The sequence below is a fragment of the Elephas maximus genome, chromosome 6, assembly GCF_024166365.1.
Source record: "Elephas maximus indicus isolate mEleMax1 chromosome 6, mEleMax1 primary haplotype, whole genome shotgun sequence".
NCBI classification, from domain to species: domain Eukaryota; kingdom Metazoa; phylum Chordata; class Mammalia; order Proboscidea; family Elephantidae; genus Elephas; species Elephas maximus.
This window is the reverse complement of record NC_064824.1, coordinates 114,783,260-114,801,182: the sequence shown is the minus strand read 5'-3', so window position 1 is coordinate 114,801,182 and position 17,923 is coordinate 114,783,260. Positions and strand designations below refer to the sequence as shown.

Here is a 17,923-nt window from a genome sequence, read left to right as displayed (position 1 = left end):
GAGTGCAGAGGTGTGAGCTTTTCTCTGAGCTTTGACTTGTCCTGCATCCACTTTCATACATGGACCTGAAAGGGGAAACTGGGAGGCTCCGGTGAGCAAGGGAGGCTCTGGGGCTCCCTTCCCTGGCGTCTTCTCTATACAGGAGAGAGCCCATCTCTCAGGGTTGGGAGTGGGCAGACTGACAGAACAGAGAGAAGTACCTTTGAAGACCACTCCCCACCCCCAGCTCCAGAAGTAAGAAATATAGACTTCTTTGAAACAGAAAGTAAAAATGCCAAGATGACAGAAGCTACAGCCACTTGGAGCAGCTTCGCAGAAGCTTGGAGTTAACAGACTGGAGCCTATTCGCATGCCATAGTAATTCAAATTCTACTTAGCGTGCTTATCTCTGACAGGGAGCTGGAGCCAAGATTTCAGGAATAGTATGATTCCATGAGAGGTGTGAAAGGAACTGGGCTGAGTCTTAGGCAGTCTCTGGGATGGGTATCACCTGGTGAGAAGGGAGTGCCATCAATCCCACAGAGAGGTAGGACCGACTCTTTGGAGCTCTGAAAACAAGACATGGAGGCCTGTAATTTTTTCCTTTTTCAGTGTTGTCACTGCAACACCCTAGAATCAGCCATTCCTTTCCATGGGCCCCAGGTTTATTCTATCTAAATGGACTATAATCTGAACAAAGCTGATCACGAAGAAGAAACGCAGGTCCCATACTGAGAAAGAATTGAACTATTTAAATGTTGGCTGCAAGCTGTATAAAGTGAGCAGAGGAAATTGTAGAGCAATGTTTTTTTCCCTCTCCTCCTCCCCTTTCTTTGCTAAGCTCTTTATTATGCAGATCATTTTAGCCTCTTTACCTGCCTTTTGCTTCCTTTCTTTAACTGTGCTTCCAGGGGTACCACAAAGCCCTTAGTTGGCCCCACAAACATGCAAGCTCACAGCCATGTGTGAAAGGAGAAGATGGGAAGAGGAGTGAAGGCTGTAAACACCCACAAAAAAGAACAAACCAACCCAAACCAGTTGCTGTCTGGTTAATTTGGACTCATGGCAACCCATGTGTGCAGGGTAGAACTGTGTTCCATAGGTTTTTAAGGGTATGAACTTTCAGAAGCAGATGGCCAGGCCTTTCTTCTGAGGGCCTCCTAGGTGGGTTTGAACAACCAACGTTTTGGTTAGTAGTCAAGTACTTAACCGATTGTGCCACCCAGGGGACTCAGACACTCACAACTTAATACCTTTTCATTTATCCCTATCACAATTTTTCAGGAGGTAGGAACATGAGCTTATGAGGAAAGCAGGCTTGAGGAGGGTGAGGTTCTAAGTAAGAGACACCGAACCAACAGGTGAATGCCCATCTGGGGCACCTGTTTTGTTTTTCCCTCCCCCTGAAATAACAGAGCATTTAGCAGCACTTGGAGACTGCTGGCCTTCATCACACTGTTATCACCTAGGCTCATTATCCAGGCTCCCAGTCAACTTAAGTACTCACAGGTCTCAGATTGATGAGCTTCATTTACAAGGCAGCAAAGTGAGGTGCTTGGTAAGGTAACAAATGCAGAGACACCCGGTCCACAGAGAGCCAGCACCCTCTGCCTACCTTCTTTTTTTAGGACATGAAGAAACTGAGTAAGAACAGGTGGATACATAAAAGGCAATATATAATGATACTATAATGAGCACCATGGAAACCCTGGTGGCGTAGTGGTTAAGTGCTACAGCTGCTAACCAAAGGGTTGGCAGTTCGAGTCCGCCAGGCGCTCCTTGGAAACTCTATGGGGCAGTTCTACTCTGTCCTATAGGGTCTCTATGAGTCGGAATCAACTTGACGGCAGTGGTTTTTTTTTTTTTTTTTCGGTTTTATAACGAGCACCACTACGTGTCAGACAGTGTTCCAAGCACTTTTCAAAAATGTATTATCTCATTTTATCCTTAAGAGAACCCGGGGAGCCAGGAAGCATCATTGGTCCCATTTTACCTCTGAGGAAACCTGCACCAGCTCATACAGCTATTAAGTGCCAGCAGAGCAAGGATTCCAAACCCAGGCAGTTGGGTCCCCAAGTCCCACTAACCCATGCTACACCACGCCATGCATGTCAAGGGCTTAGACCAATCCCTGGCCACAAGTACATGTTCAGTAACTGTGAGATAGAAGACAAGTAGCAAAAACAGTAGGAACACTTGTTAAACAGTGTAGATATAGATGGATTGCCTGGGACTCAGCTAGATTAACTTATACAACATCCCTCACCTAGTCAGTGGAGGAATCAGGATTGAAACCCAGCAGCTAAAGCTTGCATACAAGGCTTGGCATGTGGTAAGAGCTCAACAAATTTTAGCTCTTGTCACTTATTTTTATCTTTGTGTATATAAGAGTCTTAGAGTGATGTAGAGGGCAGAAGATTTGCTAAGGAACATCTGGTCCAGGGCTTCACGAAATGAGTTAAGTGCCAACCTTTGCTTTAAGAGACCTAAGATTGGGTCTATGTGGAATCAGAATCTCTGCTGCTGAAGCCTGGGGATTTACAATTTTAATGTTTCCCAGGTGTGTCATATATATGTAGGCTAAATTCTGAGAACCAAGCACCATGGCTTAAAAATCAAATCTGTTGCTGTTGAGTCAATTCTGACTCATGGCAACCCCATGTATTACAGGGTAGAATTTCTCCATGGAGTTTTCTTGGCTGTAGTCTTAGTGGAAGCAAATCTCCAGGCCTTTCTTTCATGGTACCACAGGGTGCGTTCAAACTGCCAAGCTTTTGGTTAGTAGTCAAGTGTAAACTGTTTTCACTGCTTGGGGATTTGCACGTTTAACAGTCTTCCCGGGTCTGTCATACGTAGGCTAAGTTCTGAGAACCACGGAACCGAGGCCTAGAAACTTGTTGCCATCAAGTCAATTCTGACTCATAGTGACCCTATAGGATAAAGTAGAACTGCCCCATAGCATTTCCAAGGAACAGCTGGTGGACTCGAAATGCCGACCTTTTGGTTAGGAGCCGAGCTCTTCAACTGCTGTACCACCAGGGCTCCACAGAGGTTAAAACAGGGCTTCAAACCAGTTTGTTCTGGCTTTAGCCCCTGCTGAGAATTTGCATTTCTAACATGTTCCCTGCTGAGAATTTACATTTCCACCCCAGATATACTGAATCAGAAATCTACATTTTAATAAGATCCCCAGGTGACTCTTATGTATAACTTCCTGTGAACTTGTTAGAAATGCAAATTCTGCTTTTTTGCTTTCTAAGAGTAGAGCCAGCCATTACATGAGTTGGTTCTAAGTGCCTAGGACAGTGGTTTGGAACTTATGGGAAGTATCTTAGGCTGGATTCTCTAGAGAAGCAAAACCAGTAAAGCATATAAATATATATATATATATAGAGAGAGAGAGAGATATCAAGGAAATGGCTCACGCAGTTGAAGAGGCTGGAATGTCCCAAGCCTGTGGGTCAGGATAGAGGCTTCTCCTGATTCATGTAGCTGCAGGGGCTGGCAAACCCAAGATCGGCAGGTCAGAGAGCAGGGCTCTTGCTCACAGGCTGCAGAAATCGACGAATCCCAAGATCACTGGCAAAGATTGCACATAAGCTGCTAGCTCAAGTTCCAAGAACTGGAGGTCAGATGAACAGGAGCCAGTTGCAGGATCCAGTGTGAGCAAAGAGTCCCCAAGCCTTGCCAGAATGTTGGCTTATATTTAATGCAGGCCACACGCTCAAGGAAACTCCCTTTAACTGATTGGATACTCACAGCAGATCCCATCATAGGTGTGTATATTAAAGCTCATCATGGAAATGATCACAACATCATACAACTGCTAAACTAGAGAATCATGGCCCTGCCAAGCTGACACACAATCTTATTCATCAGAGGAAGTAACACCTCATCACAGCTTGTTTGCACTCACAACATCTGCTGTATCCCCTAAACGCACCAAATGGCATATTAATTACAGTGGCTTTTGGAGAATTTCATCATGATTCCATCAAATAACATCTTAAGAATTTTGTAGAACTGAGGCTGGGTTTCCTTCTGCCAGGATGTAGGGACCATGGGGGCTGACCCTAGGGGCAATTGAGGATTTGCCCCTTTACTTGCCTGATGACTTGCGCCTTTACTTGGCCTGATTTCTGGGAAAGAAAGAGAACATGGTGACCTGGCATCCTTAGGATTGCAGCCTGGCAGCCTGGAACTTTGGAAACAGGCCCAGCCTGCTATATCCAAATAGTCCAGTTTTGGTCTGTCAAGGTTTGTCTAAATTATGTTTTCATTTTGAGCCAGTCTGAGGACTGAGGCTTTCATTTTAGCTCTTTGGTAATGATCGTGTTGGTAATGATGAGTTATATAGAAAGATAAACAGATGGTATATTGCATATTTATGTTGTTAGAAATCAGGGCTTCGAACCTGTTCTTCCTGATTCAGACATGGCCGAGGAAGTGAAACCGGAACAGCACTAAATTTTTTAAAATTTTGGTGAACCAGAACCAAAACTGGAATAGGAAAAATTACTGGTCGAAGCCCTGCTAGAAACCTAATCTCCCTCTTAGAAAACAAGGGCAGCGTACGCGTTGCATAGCAACCATATCTCTTGCCTGAGGGATTTTGAGCAGAGTCAGAAACAGAGGTGCCCCACTCAAAGATGATGGCAGACCATGCTGCTTTGAATGTGCGTTGCTCTCTGCAGCCCTGCCAATACTCCAGTCTCACCTATCATCCTCCTTAAAGGGCTCACTATGCCTCTTCTGAGTCTCCTATTCCAGGGCTTCAACCCATAATTGTTCCCATTCTGGTTATCATTCCAGATCACCCAAATTGTAAAAATTCGAGTATGTTCCAATTTCTCTTCATCCACCGTGACTGAACCAGTTTGAACTGGTTCGAAACTCTGTTAGACATGCAGAGGTGAATAAGAATATACACATAAAATAAAACCTTTCTTTCTGCCAGCACTCACATAGCTTGGCTTGTTTATTATGCAGATCATGCTTGACTTCATAGAATTGGATGTTATTTAAATTAAATTATTGTGAGGTTAAGTTCTTCTTTCTTGTACCAGTTGCGTAAATTTAGAGGCAGCTAGAGCGAATAGGTACATTTGTCCTATACCAGTTAAATTATAGGGAGAAAAGCACTGCAGGAATAAAATAATTCTTGTGAAATGAAAAAACAAACAAACAACAACAAAAAACAAACAAACATGGTTTGGAGGGTGTGGCTTGGGTCTGTATATGTTTGTTTTCCTTGTCTCTTTTTGCATTATTATTATTTTGAGCTGATAAAAGGGAAGGCTGGAAAATTTTCCATGCAGATAGATAGAGGTAGGCTATACATTTCTCTGTGTGTGTGTTTGTGAAAGTCAGCTGCTGCTCTGAGAGTAGAGCTAGAAATAATTGTGTGGTTAATTGAATTTAGTGTAGATAACTACATTTCCTTAAACCTTGTCTTTTTTTTTTTTTAACTTAGTAATAGAGTTCTTTGTTTTTTTAATCAAATTATCTTGCAACAATTTTTTATTTTGTTCTGCCAGTGTTGATAACACTGTTAGTGTCTTTGAGCCAAGGTTTAGTCTTGGTGCCATTGAGAGAGGAAGTGAGAAGACTGGGCATGACCGGGCTGAGAAGGGGACATGGTAAATGCCGCAAATGAGTAGCAGAGCTAAAAGATTGATCAGCAAGAACTCCAACCAGAAAACAAAGAGCTGCCCATACGCAGCCTGACATAATATACAGAGAGTTCAGGATGGCTCATCTGTGTACAATAATGGATTCTAGGGCCGTGGGGATCTTTGAAGGTCATCTTGCCAATCAGCCTGCCTCCCACTGATAAGAGGGGAAGCTGGCTTTATCATCTTCTGGGGCAGCAGGAGTCACACCTTCTCCTATTCATCTCTCCTCTGTAACTTTTGTTGGTAAAGTCTTCATGAGTTGTTAGTTTTCTTGATATGTGGGGTCCAGAGATTGGTACAAAGCAGTTCTTCAATTTCCCTATCAAGTCAACTGTCCATCCTCATGGAGATTACCTGGGACGGACAATGGGAGTTCTTACTTTCTTTGGCATACCTCCTTATTCTTCTCTACAATCCCAATGAACTTTTTCTACTCCTATGCCTATTCCTCCTCATTCCAATACACACAGGTTCCAGCTCCACCCTGTAGGGGAAATGTCTGATCTTTAAGGCTTTAGGTCGTCTGAGTCTTCATAGTGGTGTACCTACAAGGCAACCTTTGTTGGCAAGAAAGTCTTTATGAGGGGTTATTTTTCTTGATCCTGATACCAGGATACACTGACCTCTCACAGGTCTGTAGAATCAAGAAATCATTGTCTGGTGCCCTGTGGGAAGAAGAGGGTGAAGCCTTCTAGGTTCTTCTGGCTTTGTCCTCCATTTTTCTTGATAATATTTACTCTGTCTAGCAGCAAACTTCAGTGTATTACTATTCTGACAAAAATTTCTCTTGTCTTAATAACTATCCTTCCCCACCAGGGTTGGGGAATGGCGGACAAGGGAGTAAGAGGGAAGTAAAACCCCATCCTAGCTCTTGCATCAAATGAATACCCACTTGCCTGCCTATCATTACTGAATGTTCTGATCAATGACTCTCTAGAAGAATCCTGATCAAGAGGGGGTGGGGAGATGTGAAGCAGAATTTCAAATTACCGTGTACTCTAGACTTTCTGAAGTCATTGAGGCTGGGTGATCCCCTGAAACTAATGCCCTGAGATAAACCTTAACCTTTAAGCTGAGATTATCTCCTGAACTCATCTTTAAACCAAATAATAATAATAATAATAAATAGTTTAGCTTAATTAGTAAAGAATGTCTGCTTTGAGCATTGAGGTCTTTTAAAGAATTATCTATATGTGATCAAATTGATAACAGCAGCTCAAAAGCTTAGATGAGAAGCTTATGGGGCAGTGAATTTGTGTTAATGGCAGTGGAATATGGGAAAGGGTAGTGAGAATGGTTGCACGACTTGAAGAATGCAATCAATGTAACTGAATTGTACACATAAAAATTGTTGAACTGGTGTATGTTTTGCTGTGAATATTTTCACCAAAAAATAAATAATTTTTTAAAAGTACATTCACAAACTTAAAAAAAAAAAAGAGCACCCACTGTGAGTCCAGCCTGGATTGGTTTAGTGGAGACGGGCAAAGAGGAAAGCCTGGTAGGGTTTCCGCCTTTGCACTAATATCTCAAGAGGAGAGTCAGCAAGGCCATATCTTATATCCGGGCCAGAAAAGTAAGGATCTGAGGGGCAAGGCTACTGGGGGTGGGAGAAGAAATGAAAGACAGGTGACACTGGAGGGGGCAGAGATGGTCTGAGTAATCTGAGGCTGCCAGATGGACAGAGGGACTGGTTTCAGAGCTGTGCTCTGCCATTTTCTTGAGCAAGTAACAACCTCTCTGAGTGGTTACTTCATCTGTAAAATGGGGAAATAATTAATAACCTAATGGTTATTGAGGTATTAGATAATACAATGTCTGTGGGTGTTTTATAGAACTGTGGAATGTTTACAAGATTAGGATTATTAATAAAGAGAGATTGTTACTTACAGAAAGGAAGGAAATCTGATCAGTGTTTGAGAAGGTGGGTTTAGAGACAAGAGATCTATTATAACCGTTTAAATGACTGGAATTTGTGGGCAATAATATTAGCCAGCATTTACTGAGAGTTTACTGTGTGTTAGACATGGTGCTAAATGTATGTTCTTACTACCCCTCCTCCATCTCACAGATGAACTAGTAAGTCCTAGGGCTGGGATTATCCCATTTCATTTAAATAGAAAGGATCCTGAATGCTGCCTGCAATCATGATTTATTTCTCTAGTCTAATCATTCTTAAACTCTCCCCATGACTATATTAGACTACTCCCCAGGCCTCCAACTCCAATACCCCCTCTTTCATCTTCACTCTCACCCTATGGCCTTGCTTTCTATAGAAGAAATCAGAAGGAAAACTTCTGCAAGTCTACCCACTTACCGTACACATCCTATTACTATGGATTAACTGTTCAAACTCTTGGTACAGGTAGACCCCGTCATATGGGCATAGGCCTTATCCCTCCTCACCTTCACAGGGCACCTTACTCCAGCAATTCTGTCCATTTTCTTCTGCACCATTAGTTTTTCTGTCACTTCTGGAGCAGCATATACATTTCTTATCTCTCTCTCTCTTAAAAACAAAAACAAAACCTTTCTTGATTCCATTTCTTCCTCCAGTTAGAGCTCCATTTCCCATGTGCTTTTTCAGAAAACATAAAAGAATTGTCTATTCATACTATGTTCGATTTCTCATCTCCCATTCTCTCTTGAACTCACTCCAAGCAGATTTTCACCTCCTCCAGTCCACTGAAATGGCTTTTACCATGGTTTCCAATGATCTGCATGTTGCTAAACCCAAAGATCAATTATCAATTCTCATCCAACTTGACCCATCAGCAGCATTTGACATAGCTGATCACTCCCTCTTTCTTGAAACATTCCCTCTTCTTTCTTGGCTTTTGGAACATCATGTTATCCTCCCAACTCACTGGCCTTTCCTTCTAGGTCTTCTCTGCTGGTTCCTTTACATCTCCTTATTTCTGACATCTTGGCGTCTTCCAGGGATCAGCCCTGGTACCATCTTCTTTTCCTACCTACACTCACTCCTTTGGTGATCTCACCCAGGCTCATGACTTTAAACATCTCTATCCAACTGATTCTCAAATTTATACCTTGAACGTGGGCCTGTCTCTTAAACACTGGACTAATATATATTGCAGTACCTTTTTTTTTTTTATTAGACATCACCACTTGGATATTTTATAGGCATCTCAAAATCTACATTTCCAAAACTGAGCTCCCCATCTTCCCTTAAAAACCTGCTCCTTCCCCACCCTTTCTCGTCTTAATTAAAGACAGCTCTATCCTTCTACTGCTCAGGTCAAGATCATTAGCATCATTCTGGATTGTTCTCCTTCTCTCACATACCATGACCAATCCATCAGTAAATCTTAACGTCTATTCCTTAACATCTATACCTTGTGGAACAAGGGATATCATTGCCGATGTCAGATGGATCTTGGCTGAAGGCAGAGAATACCAGAAACATGTTTACCTGTGTTTTATTGACTATGCAAAGGCATTTGACTGTGTGGATCATAACAAATTATGGATAACATTTTGAAGAATGGGAATTCCAGAATACTTGTGTTCATGAGGAACCTGTATATAGATCAAGAAGCAGTCGTTCAAAAAGAACAAGGGGATACTCAGTGGTTTAAAGTCAGGAGAGGCATGCATCAGGGCTGTATCCTTTCACCATACATATTCAATCTGTATGCTGAGCAAATAATCAGAACAGCTGGACTCTATGAAGAAGAATGTGACACCAGGTTTGGAGGAAGACTCATTAACAACCTTCGATATGAAGATGACACAACCTCACTTGCTGAAAGTGAAGAGAACTTGAGGCACTTACTGGTGAAGATCAAAGACTATAGCCTTCAGTATGGATTACACCTCAACATAAAGAAAACAAAAATTCTCACAACTGGATCAATAAGCAACATCATGATAAATGGAGAAAAGATTGAAGTTGCCAAGGATTTCATTTTACTTGGGTCCACAGTCAACAACCATGGAAGCAGCAGTCATAGTTTATAAAGAAAACGTTCTACGTTCTACTTCGGTGAGTAGCGTCTGGAGTCTTTAAAGTCTTTGAGTGGCCATCTAAGATACTCCAATGGTCTCACCCCTTTGGGAGCAAGGAATAATGAAGAAAACTGAAGACACAACAGAAAGATTAGTCCAAAGGACTAATGGACCACAACTACCACAGCCTCTACCAGACTGAGTTCAGTACAACTAGATGGTGCCCGGCTACCACCATCAACTTCTCTAACAGGGATCAGTATAAAGGGTCCCAGTCAGAGCTGGAGAAAAATGTAGAACAAAATTCTAACTCTCAGAAAAAGACCAGACTTACTGGTCTGACAGAGACTGGAGCAACCCTGAGAGTATGGCCATCAGACACCCTTTTAGCTCAGTAATGAAGTCATTCCCAAGGCTCACCCCTCAGCCAAAGATTAGACAGACGCATAAAACAAAACAAGACTAAAAGGGAACACCAGCCTAGGGGCAAGGTCTAGAAGGCAGGAGGGGACAGGAAAGCTAGTAATGGGGAATCCAAGATCAAGAAGGGAGAGTGTTGACGTCATGGGACTGTTAACCAATGTCATAAAACAATATGTGTACAAACTGTTTAATGAGAAGCTACTTTGTTCTGTAAACCTTCATCTAAAGTACAACAACAACAAAAAAAAGATGAAGGCCCTCAACGAGATGAATTGACACGGTAGCTGCAATAATGGGCTCAAGTATAGCAATGATTGTGAGGATGGCACAGGACCGGGCAGTGTTTCATTCTGATGTATATAGGTTTGCTATTAGTTGGAAATAACTTGACAGCCCTGAACAATAACATACCTTCAAAATATATCTAGAGACTGACCACTTCTCAGGACTTCCTCTGCTATGGTGGTAGTCCAAACCACCATCATCACTCACCTGAATTATTGGCAACAACCTCTTAACAGTCAGCCTCCCTGCTTCTGCTCCTACTTCCCTCCAGTCCATGCTCAATACAGCAGCCAGAATGACCCTGTTAAACACGGTCCATTATGTCATTCTCTTCTGCTCAGAACACTCTAATGAGTGTCCCTTCTCCTTCAGAGTAAATGCCAAAGTCCTTAAAATGGACCAAAGCCTTGCATGATCTGTACTCCCATCCCTGATTCGTGTTCTGCCTCTGATTTCATCACCTACTGCCTTTTCTCTCACTCACTCTGCCCCAGACACACCACCTCTTAGGTGTTCCTAAGCATACCAGGCAGGCTTCTGCCTCAGGGCCTTTGCACTTGATGTTTCCTCTGCCTTGAATGCTCAGCCTCCGGTATCTGTGTGGCTTGTTCTCTTACTTTCTTCAGGTCTTCACTCTAATGTCCCTCATTGGTGAAGCCTTCCATAGCCACCCTATTTAAAATTTTAACCTGCCCCCTCCCTGGTACTCCATTTCCCTTTCTCAACTTCATTTTTCTCCACAGCACATACTTATAATTTACTTGTTTATCCTATTTATTGTCTGCCTCTCTCTACTAGAGAATTTTTACCACTTTTTCACTGCTGTATCCCCATCACCCAGAACACAGTACATAAATATTTAATGAATCAAAGGGTAATTGAGTGAAGCAGAGATTTGCCCAGGATTGCACAGATTGCAAGAGTCAGAGTATAGCTGGGTCTGTCTGGGATCAGAGCTCAAGCTCTTAACCACTAGAGTCTCAATAAAGCAAGATGTCCCTAAATTGCTTTTCATCATGGCTGGTGTCTCTATTGTCTCCTTTGTTTTGATCTCCCAGAGCTGCAGACTGCAGCTTGGGCTTGGACTGTTTCTGCTTAACTAGGCTGCATTTCTTTCTTTCTGCTCAGTGGCAGGGATGCCGGGTGCCTGTGTGGGTGGAAGAGGGAGTCTTTGGCTTACCTGCCACTGCCATGGCAACCAGGTAACTTAAGGACTCCGGAAGTGGGTCTTTCAGATTGTGAGAGGAAAAAAAATGAAGCAAACCTGCAATAAACAGAACAAAATCTATGAATGGAGAAATGGCTGGAGTCCTGCCCCTGCAGGACTTGCTATGTCATTGGCAGTGTGGCAGAATCCATCCTCTTCCCCTACCCACCAGATGACCTATGGCCTAGGGCTGCAAGATCCCCTGGTCCAGCCTCCTGTCTCTAGCATGACAACATTTAACCCAACAAAGAGGCCTGCACTCTTCCGTTCAGCTTCCCCAGAGGAGGAGGGCTCCCAAATGCTCTCAGTGTCCCCGTGATAACACAGGGGACAGTCCTGGGCTGGCCATCAGGAGACCTACATTCTGGTCCCTTATCCACCTCAGAAGGGTCAGCTTTCTTAGAAAGTTCTATAATCTCAACCTCTCTCTGGGCCTCAGTTGACCCTTTACTTAAGGCATTTTCTCCTTTCCTTGCCTAATTGACCTACCTTAGAGTGACAGTGGGCATCGGTGGTTGGTGTTAGAATTCTCACCTTCCATGCGGGAGAGCCGTGTTCAATTCCCACCAACGTGCCTCATGCACAGCCATCACTCATCTGTCAGTGGAGGGTTGCATGTTGCTATGATGCTGAGCAGGTTTTGGTGGAGCTTCCAGACTATGATAGACTAGGAGGAAAGGCCTGGAGATGTACTGCCGAAAATCAGCCAATGAAAACCGTATAGATCACAGTGGTTTGATCTGCAAGCAGTCATGAGGATAGCATAGGACCGGGCGGCGTTTTGTTCTGCCAACTCAAAGACAGCTAACAACAACACAGTGATAGTAGGAGAATAAAATAGAGTGTTAGTGGGGCGGGGGGAGGAGGAGAAACTATGAAATTAAAGTCCTTAGAGAAATGCGAGTTAGAATTGTAATATTCTTGTGACAGGCCCTGTGTCAAGCTCTTTGCGTGTGTGATCTCATTAACCCTTACAAACACCCTTGGAGGAAGTAAGAGTTAACTGCAACTGAAAGATGAGGAAATGTAGCCTCGGAGAGGTTAAGAGACTTGCCCAAGTTTGCATGTAATTCAAACTCAAGAAGTCCGTTTTGGAAGACCACACTCTTAACTACTCCTCACCCTGTGTTTCCTGGGGGCCAGGGGATTAGAGGAGATCTGCTTTTCCTTGCTTTAGTCATTCCCAGGGGAGTCTCCAGGCCCCAAAGCTTCTAGCAGATCATCAGATCATTGGGAAGTGTTTGGTGCCCCTTGCATTTAATTAGCCCCATTGATCTGCAGAGTTTGCTGAGCTCTGCAGACATGATCATAATAATCCTACAGGCCCAAAGGCTGGAGCTCCAGGAACCGGGACAGAGGGCCTCATCCTCTTCCAGACCCGGTCCTGGCCAGTCAGTAAACACATCTGTATTGTGCACCTGCAATGTGCTCAGATCCATGGGGCAGGTCAGAGCAGCCCAACTCCCAGAGGAAACAATTAGAGCATGATTACCTGCCAAGCTGTAGGTGATGGTGATGGGACAGGAGATGAGGGAGTGGGTTGGGCCAGTGTCAGGTCAGGAAGGGGAGGGGTGGGATCATAAGAGGAGAGAGATGAGGGTCTTAGCTGCAGGTGGGACGTCAGGGTGCCCAGGGGGAATGAGCAGAGTGGTGCAATGAGAGCTCGCAGTCTGATGTCAGAGGACCTGGCCATAGTTCTGGGCGTGCCACAGGCTGACCTTGAGTTAGTCATTAACTTTTCTCTTTAGTAGGAGTCTCATGTTGAGAAAATTTTACTAGGGGAGGGTCCGTTTTAGTTTCCACACTCCGCCATTTTAGCTCTTAAGAGAGTCTACTGCGACAACCATGGTCATTAAGTCAAACTTGAATCTGTCTGGCTGCTAGCTCATCTCCACTTCTCTTGTTCTTGAAGACATATAGGTCTGCCCCGTCACAGGTGGTGCAGGGTTCCAAATAGACTTAAAAAAACCCTAAACACTAAAAAGACTATGGCACTCTTCCCAAATGCATATTAAAAAGCAAACAAATACTAAATCATAAAATACAAATCTTGCATGAATGTCAAAGTAAAAAGAGCTTCTTTCCTGATATTTTTTCCCCTCTAAAATCCTAAATCTCTTTTTCAAAGGTCAACCTTTTTTTAATATTTTTGGTGTCCTTGTTTTCTAATGGTTGTGGTACCCAAAGCAAGTTTCCAAGTCTGCCTTTTGAGTTGCCCAGCCCCAAGCGAATGCGTAGGATCGTATTTGGACTAAACAAGGAGCTTCAGGGGAAGCCACCCCCCAAGACAGGCCACGGACCAGGCTAGGTCCTGCTCCCTGTTTCTCCAGGTGCATATGTTGAGGCTCAGAGGGCTCAGGTGAGCCTGAGTTGGTCCCCAGCCCATTCAGAACCAAATGGAGAGCCTGGGTCTTGTGATCAGTTGTGCCTCGGCCAGCAGCTCCTTCTGGCCCTGCCTCGTGGCTGCTTCTTGGGTAGCAGAGAGTAGAGCCTTCGCTGTCACTTGTCACAGTTACCAAGGACCGGAAGTAATGTCTCCTACCTGATTGGCAATTTGACAGGGCTGCTTAACCACCCGATCAATCAAGCCCAGCTCATCCTGTTAGAATTAATGAGCCTAGAAAATGCTGCTTTGAATAATGAGGGATTTTTTCTCCTCCACCACCACCTCTTCCCACTCCACCCCTTCCTTTTTCTTTCTCAGAGCAGTTACTCAACACCAATGCCCTTTAGGCCTTGCTGTTCGGTGAGTGCCCAGCGCTGTGGGCATCTCCAATCTCTCCTAAGCCTCTCTCATGTTGGCCATGTCCCAGAGGAGCAAAGCCTCTTATCTATCAAACAGATGTATGTGCAGGTATTCAGCCATCAACACTGGACTGAGGGCCTTATTGCACCAGGCACTCTACTGGGCACTAGGGATACAATATTGCCTGTGTGAGGGGTCACAGCATAGTGATCCAGAGACAAGTAGGGGACATGCTATGATAGGGGCGTGGGAAGGACCTGGAAGCACAGTGAAGGGGGCCATCAATATTGGAGGAGCAGGAGGGGAAACCATGGAGGGTCTTACAGAGGGTGAGGCACCTGGGCTAGGGCCTGAGCGTTTATGCACCAAGTTCATTCATTGCACACATATTCTTGGCATGCTGGGTACTGAGCGAGGTGCTGGGGGCCCGAGGTAAGGAAGACTGACGCGGTTCCTGTTCTGATGGAGCAGGCAATCTCATCCATCCTGTTCCTCAGGGCATTGCAGGAAACCTGAAGGCAAGGAAACTGAGTGGACACATAATTCAGTTTTTCGTTTACTCATTTGTCTTAGTTACCTAGGGCTACTATAACAAAATACACCACAAGTTGGTGGCTTTAAAGAACAGTGATTTATTTTCTCAAAGTTCAGGAGGCTAGAAGTCAGAATTCAGGGGGAGGTCCTTCTTTGTCTATTTCAGCTTCTAGTAGCTGCTGGCAATCCTTGGGCATTTGGGGGCTTATAGATGCATCTGCCGTGTGTGTCTGTCTTCATATGGTATCTTCCTTCCGTGTGTGTGTGTGTGTGTGTGTGTGTGAATTCTGCTCTTTATAAAACTCAAAAGTGATTAGGTTTAGAACCCATTCTACTCTGGTGTGCCCTCATTGTTGCAGGGCAGAAAACCCAGGTTCTGCTCGGTGCAGCTTGTCTCAGCCAATAACAAGACACTGAGGTGGGAGAGTAGAAAAGGGCCTTTATTTCATTGTGCAAGTAAAGGAACAGTCGGGGCTGCTGCTGCCAAGCCTGCTCAGTGGGGGCGAGGGGAAAGGTTACTTTTAAGGCGTTTACAAGTAGGAAGTTCATGTAAGTTACATCGGCAGCGTTCTTAATCACACTGTGCCGGCACAACGGGGTTTACATATAACTTCATGCATCGCATGTTCAGAAACTGGCAGTTAAACTCCTCCCAGAGGCGGGGAAGTTGCTATGTATGAAGTACTCAAAGAGCTAAAAGGTTATCCTGAACATCAACGTGGTGCATAAACCAGTTTCTGCCAATTTCCTCTAGTTTGGGGCAGCAATTAAGGAGAGGGGAACCAGGATTTTAATGTAAAGCTGCAGGGTGTGTCAAGCAAAGGAAACAGGATTTTAACTTAAAGCTACAGGGCGTGCCAAGCAAGCTGCTTGAGGCAGTGAAAGTTTCTGCAGCCTGGGGACCTCTGTCTTATCATTAACATAACAAAACAAAACAAACCCTATTTCCAAACAGGATCATAGCCACAGGTACAGGGGCCAGGACTTCAATACATACTTTTGGGGGACACAATTCAATCCATAACATCATTCAAACACAGAGTTGTTGAGTTATTTGGGGCGCAGTGGTAGGCACTGGGGGAAAGGGTGTAGAGGTGAACAGTACCTCGATTCTGCCTTGCAGGGTTCCTCTGGTGGGCAGACGCACATATGACAGGTCCTTAAAATGAGGTAGAGTGCTCTAACAGTGAGATGCCGTGTAACTCAGCACAAGACACTCAGAGATAGAAGCATGGAGCTCAACTTGGAGAAGTCAGGGATGACTCCCTGTAGGAGTTAACACTAGAGCCATCTTAAAGACAGAGCAGCAGTTTGACAGGTAGGAAAAAAAAAAAGCCTCTTGCTCTCAAGTTGATTCCAATTCATAGCAACCCTATAGGACAGAGTAGAACTGCCCTAGAGGGTTTCCAAGCTTTATGGAAGTAGACCGCCATGGGTTTTCTTCCATGGAGCAGCTTGTGGGTTTGAACCACCGAGCTTTTGGGTAGCAGCCGAGCGCTTAACCACTGCACCACCAGGGATCCTCTTGACAGGTAGATCAGGTACAAAAGGACATTCTAGACCTCATTCAGGTCAAGGTGAGGTCCCTGAGTGATATGAGGTGAAGTGGAAGGGAAAGATGATTCTGTGCACCTCGGACAACAGAGGGCTTCCAAAGAAATCCGCCTTCTCATTGCCGCAGACACCCTGGGACTTGGGCGGCACAGGTAACACTGCCTTGGTCTTGAAGAGTAGGAGCTGAGAGTTTAGAACCATTTGTTGAGCTGAGTGAAGTTGCTTGATTCAGATGGTGGGGGCATTGGGACCCAGGTCTTCTCCTACGGGGCTGGTGTTCTCTTGGCAAAGCTCGTGGCCTAGTTGTGGATAGGACCTGGTTGTGGGTGGTGTGGTCTGGCCGACAGGGCTCCAGCTGCCTTCCCACGCATAGCCTGTGGGCCCCTGGCCTCACTGCCCTCTGCTCTCTCCCTGCAGGGGGAGCTGCTGAGCCCGTGCCGCTGTGATGGGTCAGTGAAGTGCACTCACCAGCCCTGCCTCATCAAGTGGATCAGCGAGCGGGGCTGCTGGAGCTGTGAGCTGTGCTACTACAAGTACCATGTCATCGCCATAAGCACAAAGAACCCTCTGCAGGTACAACCTGGAGCTGCCCAGATGGGGGCACAGGGGCTGGGCCTTCCCACATGGCCTGCTTTCCAGTTGGAGAATCATTTACCTTAGATTCTGAGCAGCGTGGAGAAAAGGAAGGAGATGGGCTCAGGCCGGCAAGCACTCGGGTGGTGTGTGCACAGGGAAGGGGATGAAGGAACTTTTCATGTTCTCTTAGGCCTTGGCAAGAGGAGAAGGGTGGGGCAAAGTGAGAAACATGCCCTACAGAGACAAAGAAATGTGGATAGAGGAAAAGAAATGCCTACAAAGTGACAGAAAGTCAGATGGAGAGAGGGAATAAATGAGCTAGTGGATAATATGAAGGAAGGACCAGAGGGCAGAAAAGAGCAGGGATAGGAAAAAAGAGAATGAGAGGGATGAAAAGGATAGAGATGAAGGAAGGGCTGGAAGAGAAGGAATAAGGAGGATACTCAACAACGTTTCTCAAACTTTAATGTGCACTTAACTCACCTGGCATCTTGTCAAAGTACAGATCATGACTCAGTAGGTCTGGCGTGGGACCCGAGATTCTTCCTAAGACGCTGTGGTGATGCTCATACCGCTGTCTGTAGACCACACTTTGAGTGGGACAGGACAGAACGATGGAGGAGAGACAGGAGAGAGAGGCGGAGAAAGACAGAACAGGCTGTTAGAGAGGAAAAGAGAGAATGTGATAGACTGCTGTGAGAGGCAAAGGCAGGGTGAGCTGGGCTGGGCGTGGGAGTCTGCCACGCGAATTCAGACAGCTGGATCTGCCAAAATTTAGGGCTCCCTCTGCCCCCACCCCCGTCCTGACACACTCATCATCTGCAGAGAAGGTGGCAGCCTGATGCCACTCTCGTAAATCCCCCCAAACAACACAGCCTTCCCTGCAAGGTGCATGTGCGTGCGCACACACACACCCCACACACGTATAAAGCGATTTGCTTCTGAAAATACCTCCACATATGCAAGATCAGCCAA

At 45.0% G+C, this 17,923-nt stretch overlaps 1 protein-coding gene across 1 annotated transcript in view; it reads left to right on the top strand.

Annotated features, from left to right (window-relative positions):
* The window catches only part of MARCHF4 (membrane associated ring-CH-type finger 4), a 105,928-nt gene that overhangs the window by 64,081 nt on the left and 23,924 nt on the right, over window positions 1-17,923 (top strand). Inside the window, exon 2 of the mRNA XM_049888996.1 lies at window positions 16,790-16,945. Coding sequence (XP_049744953.1) covers window positions 16,790-16,945 — 156 coding nt within the window. The remainder of the gene's footprint in view (window positions 1-16,789; window positions 16,946-17,923) is intronic.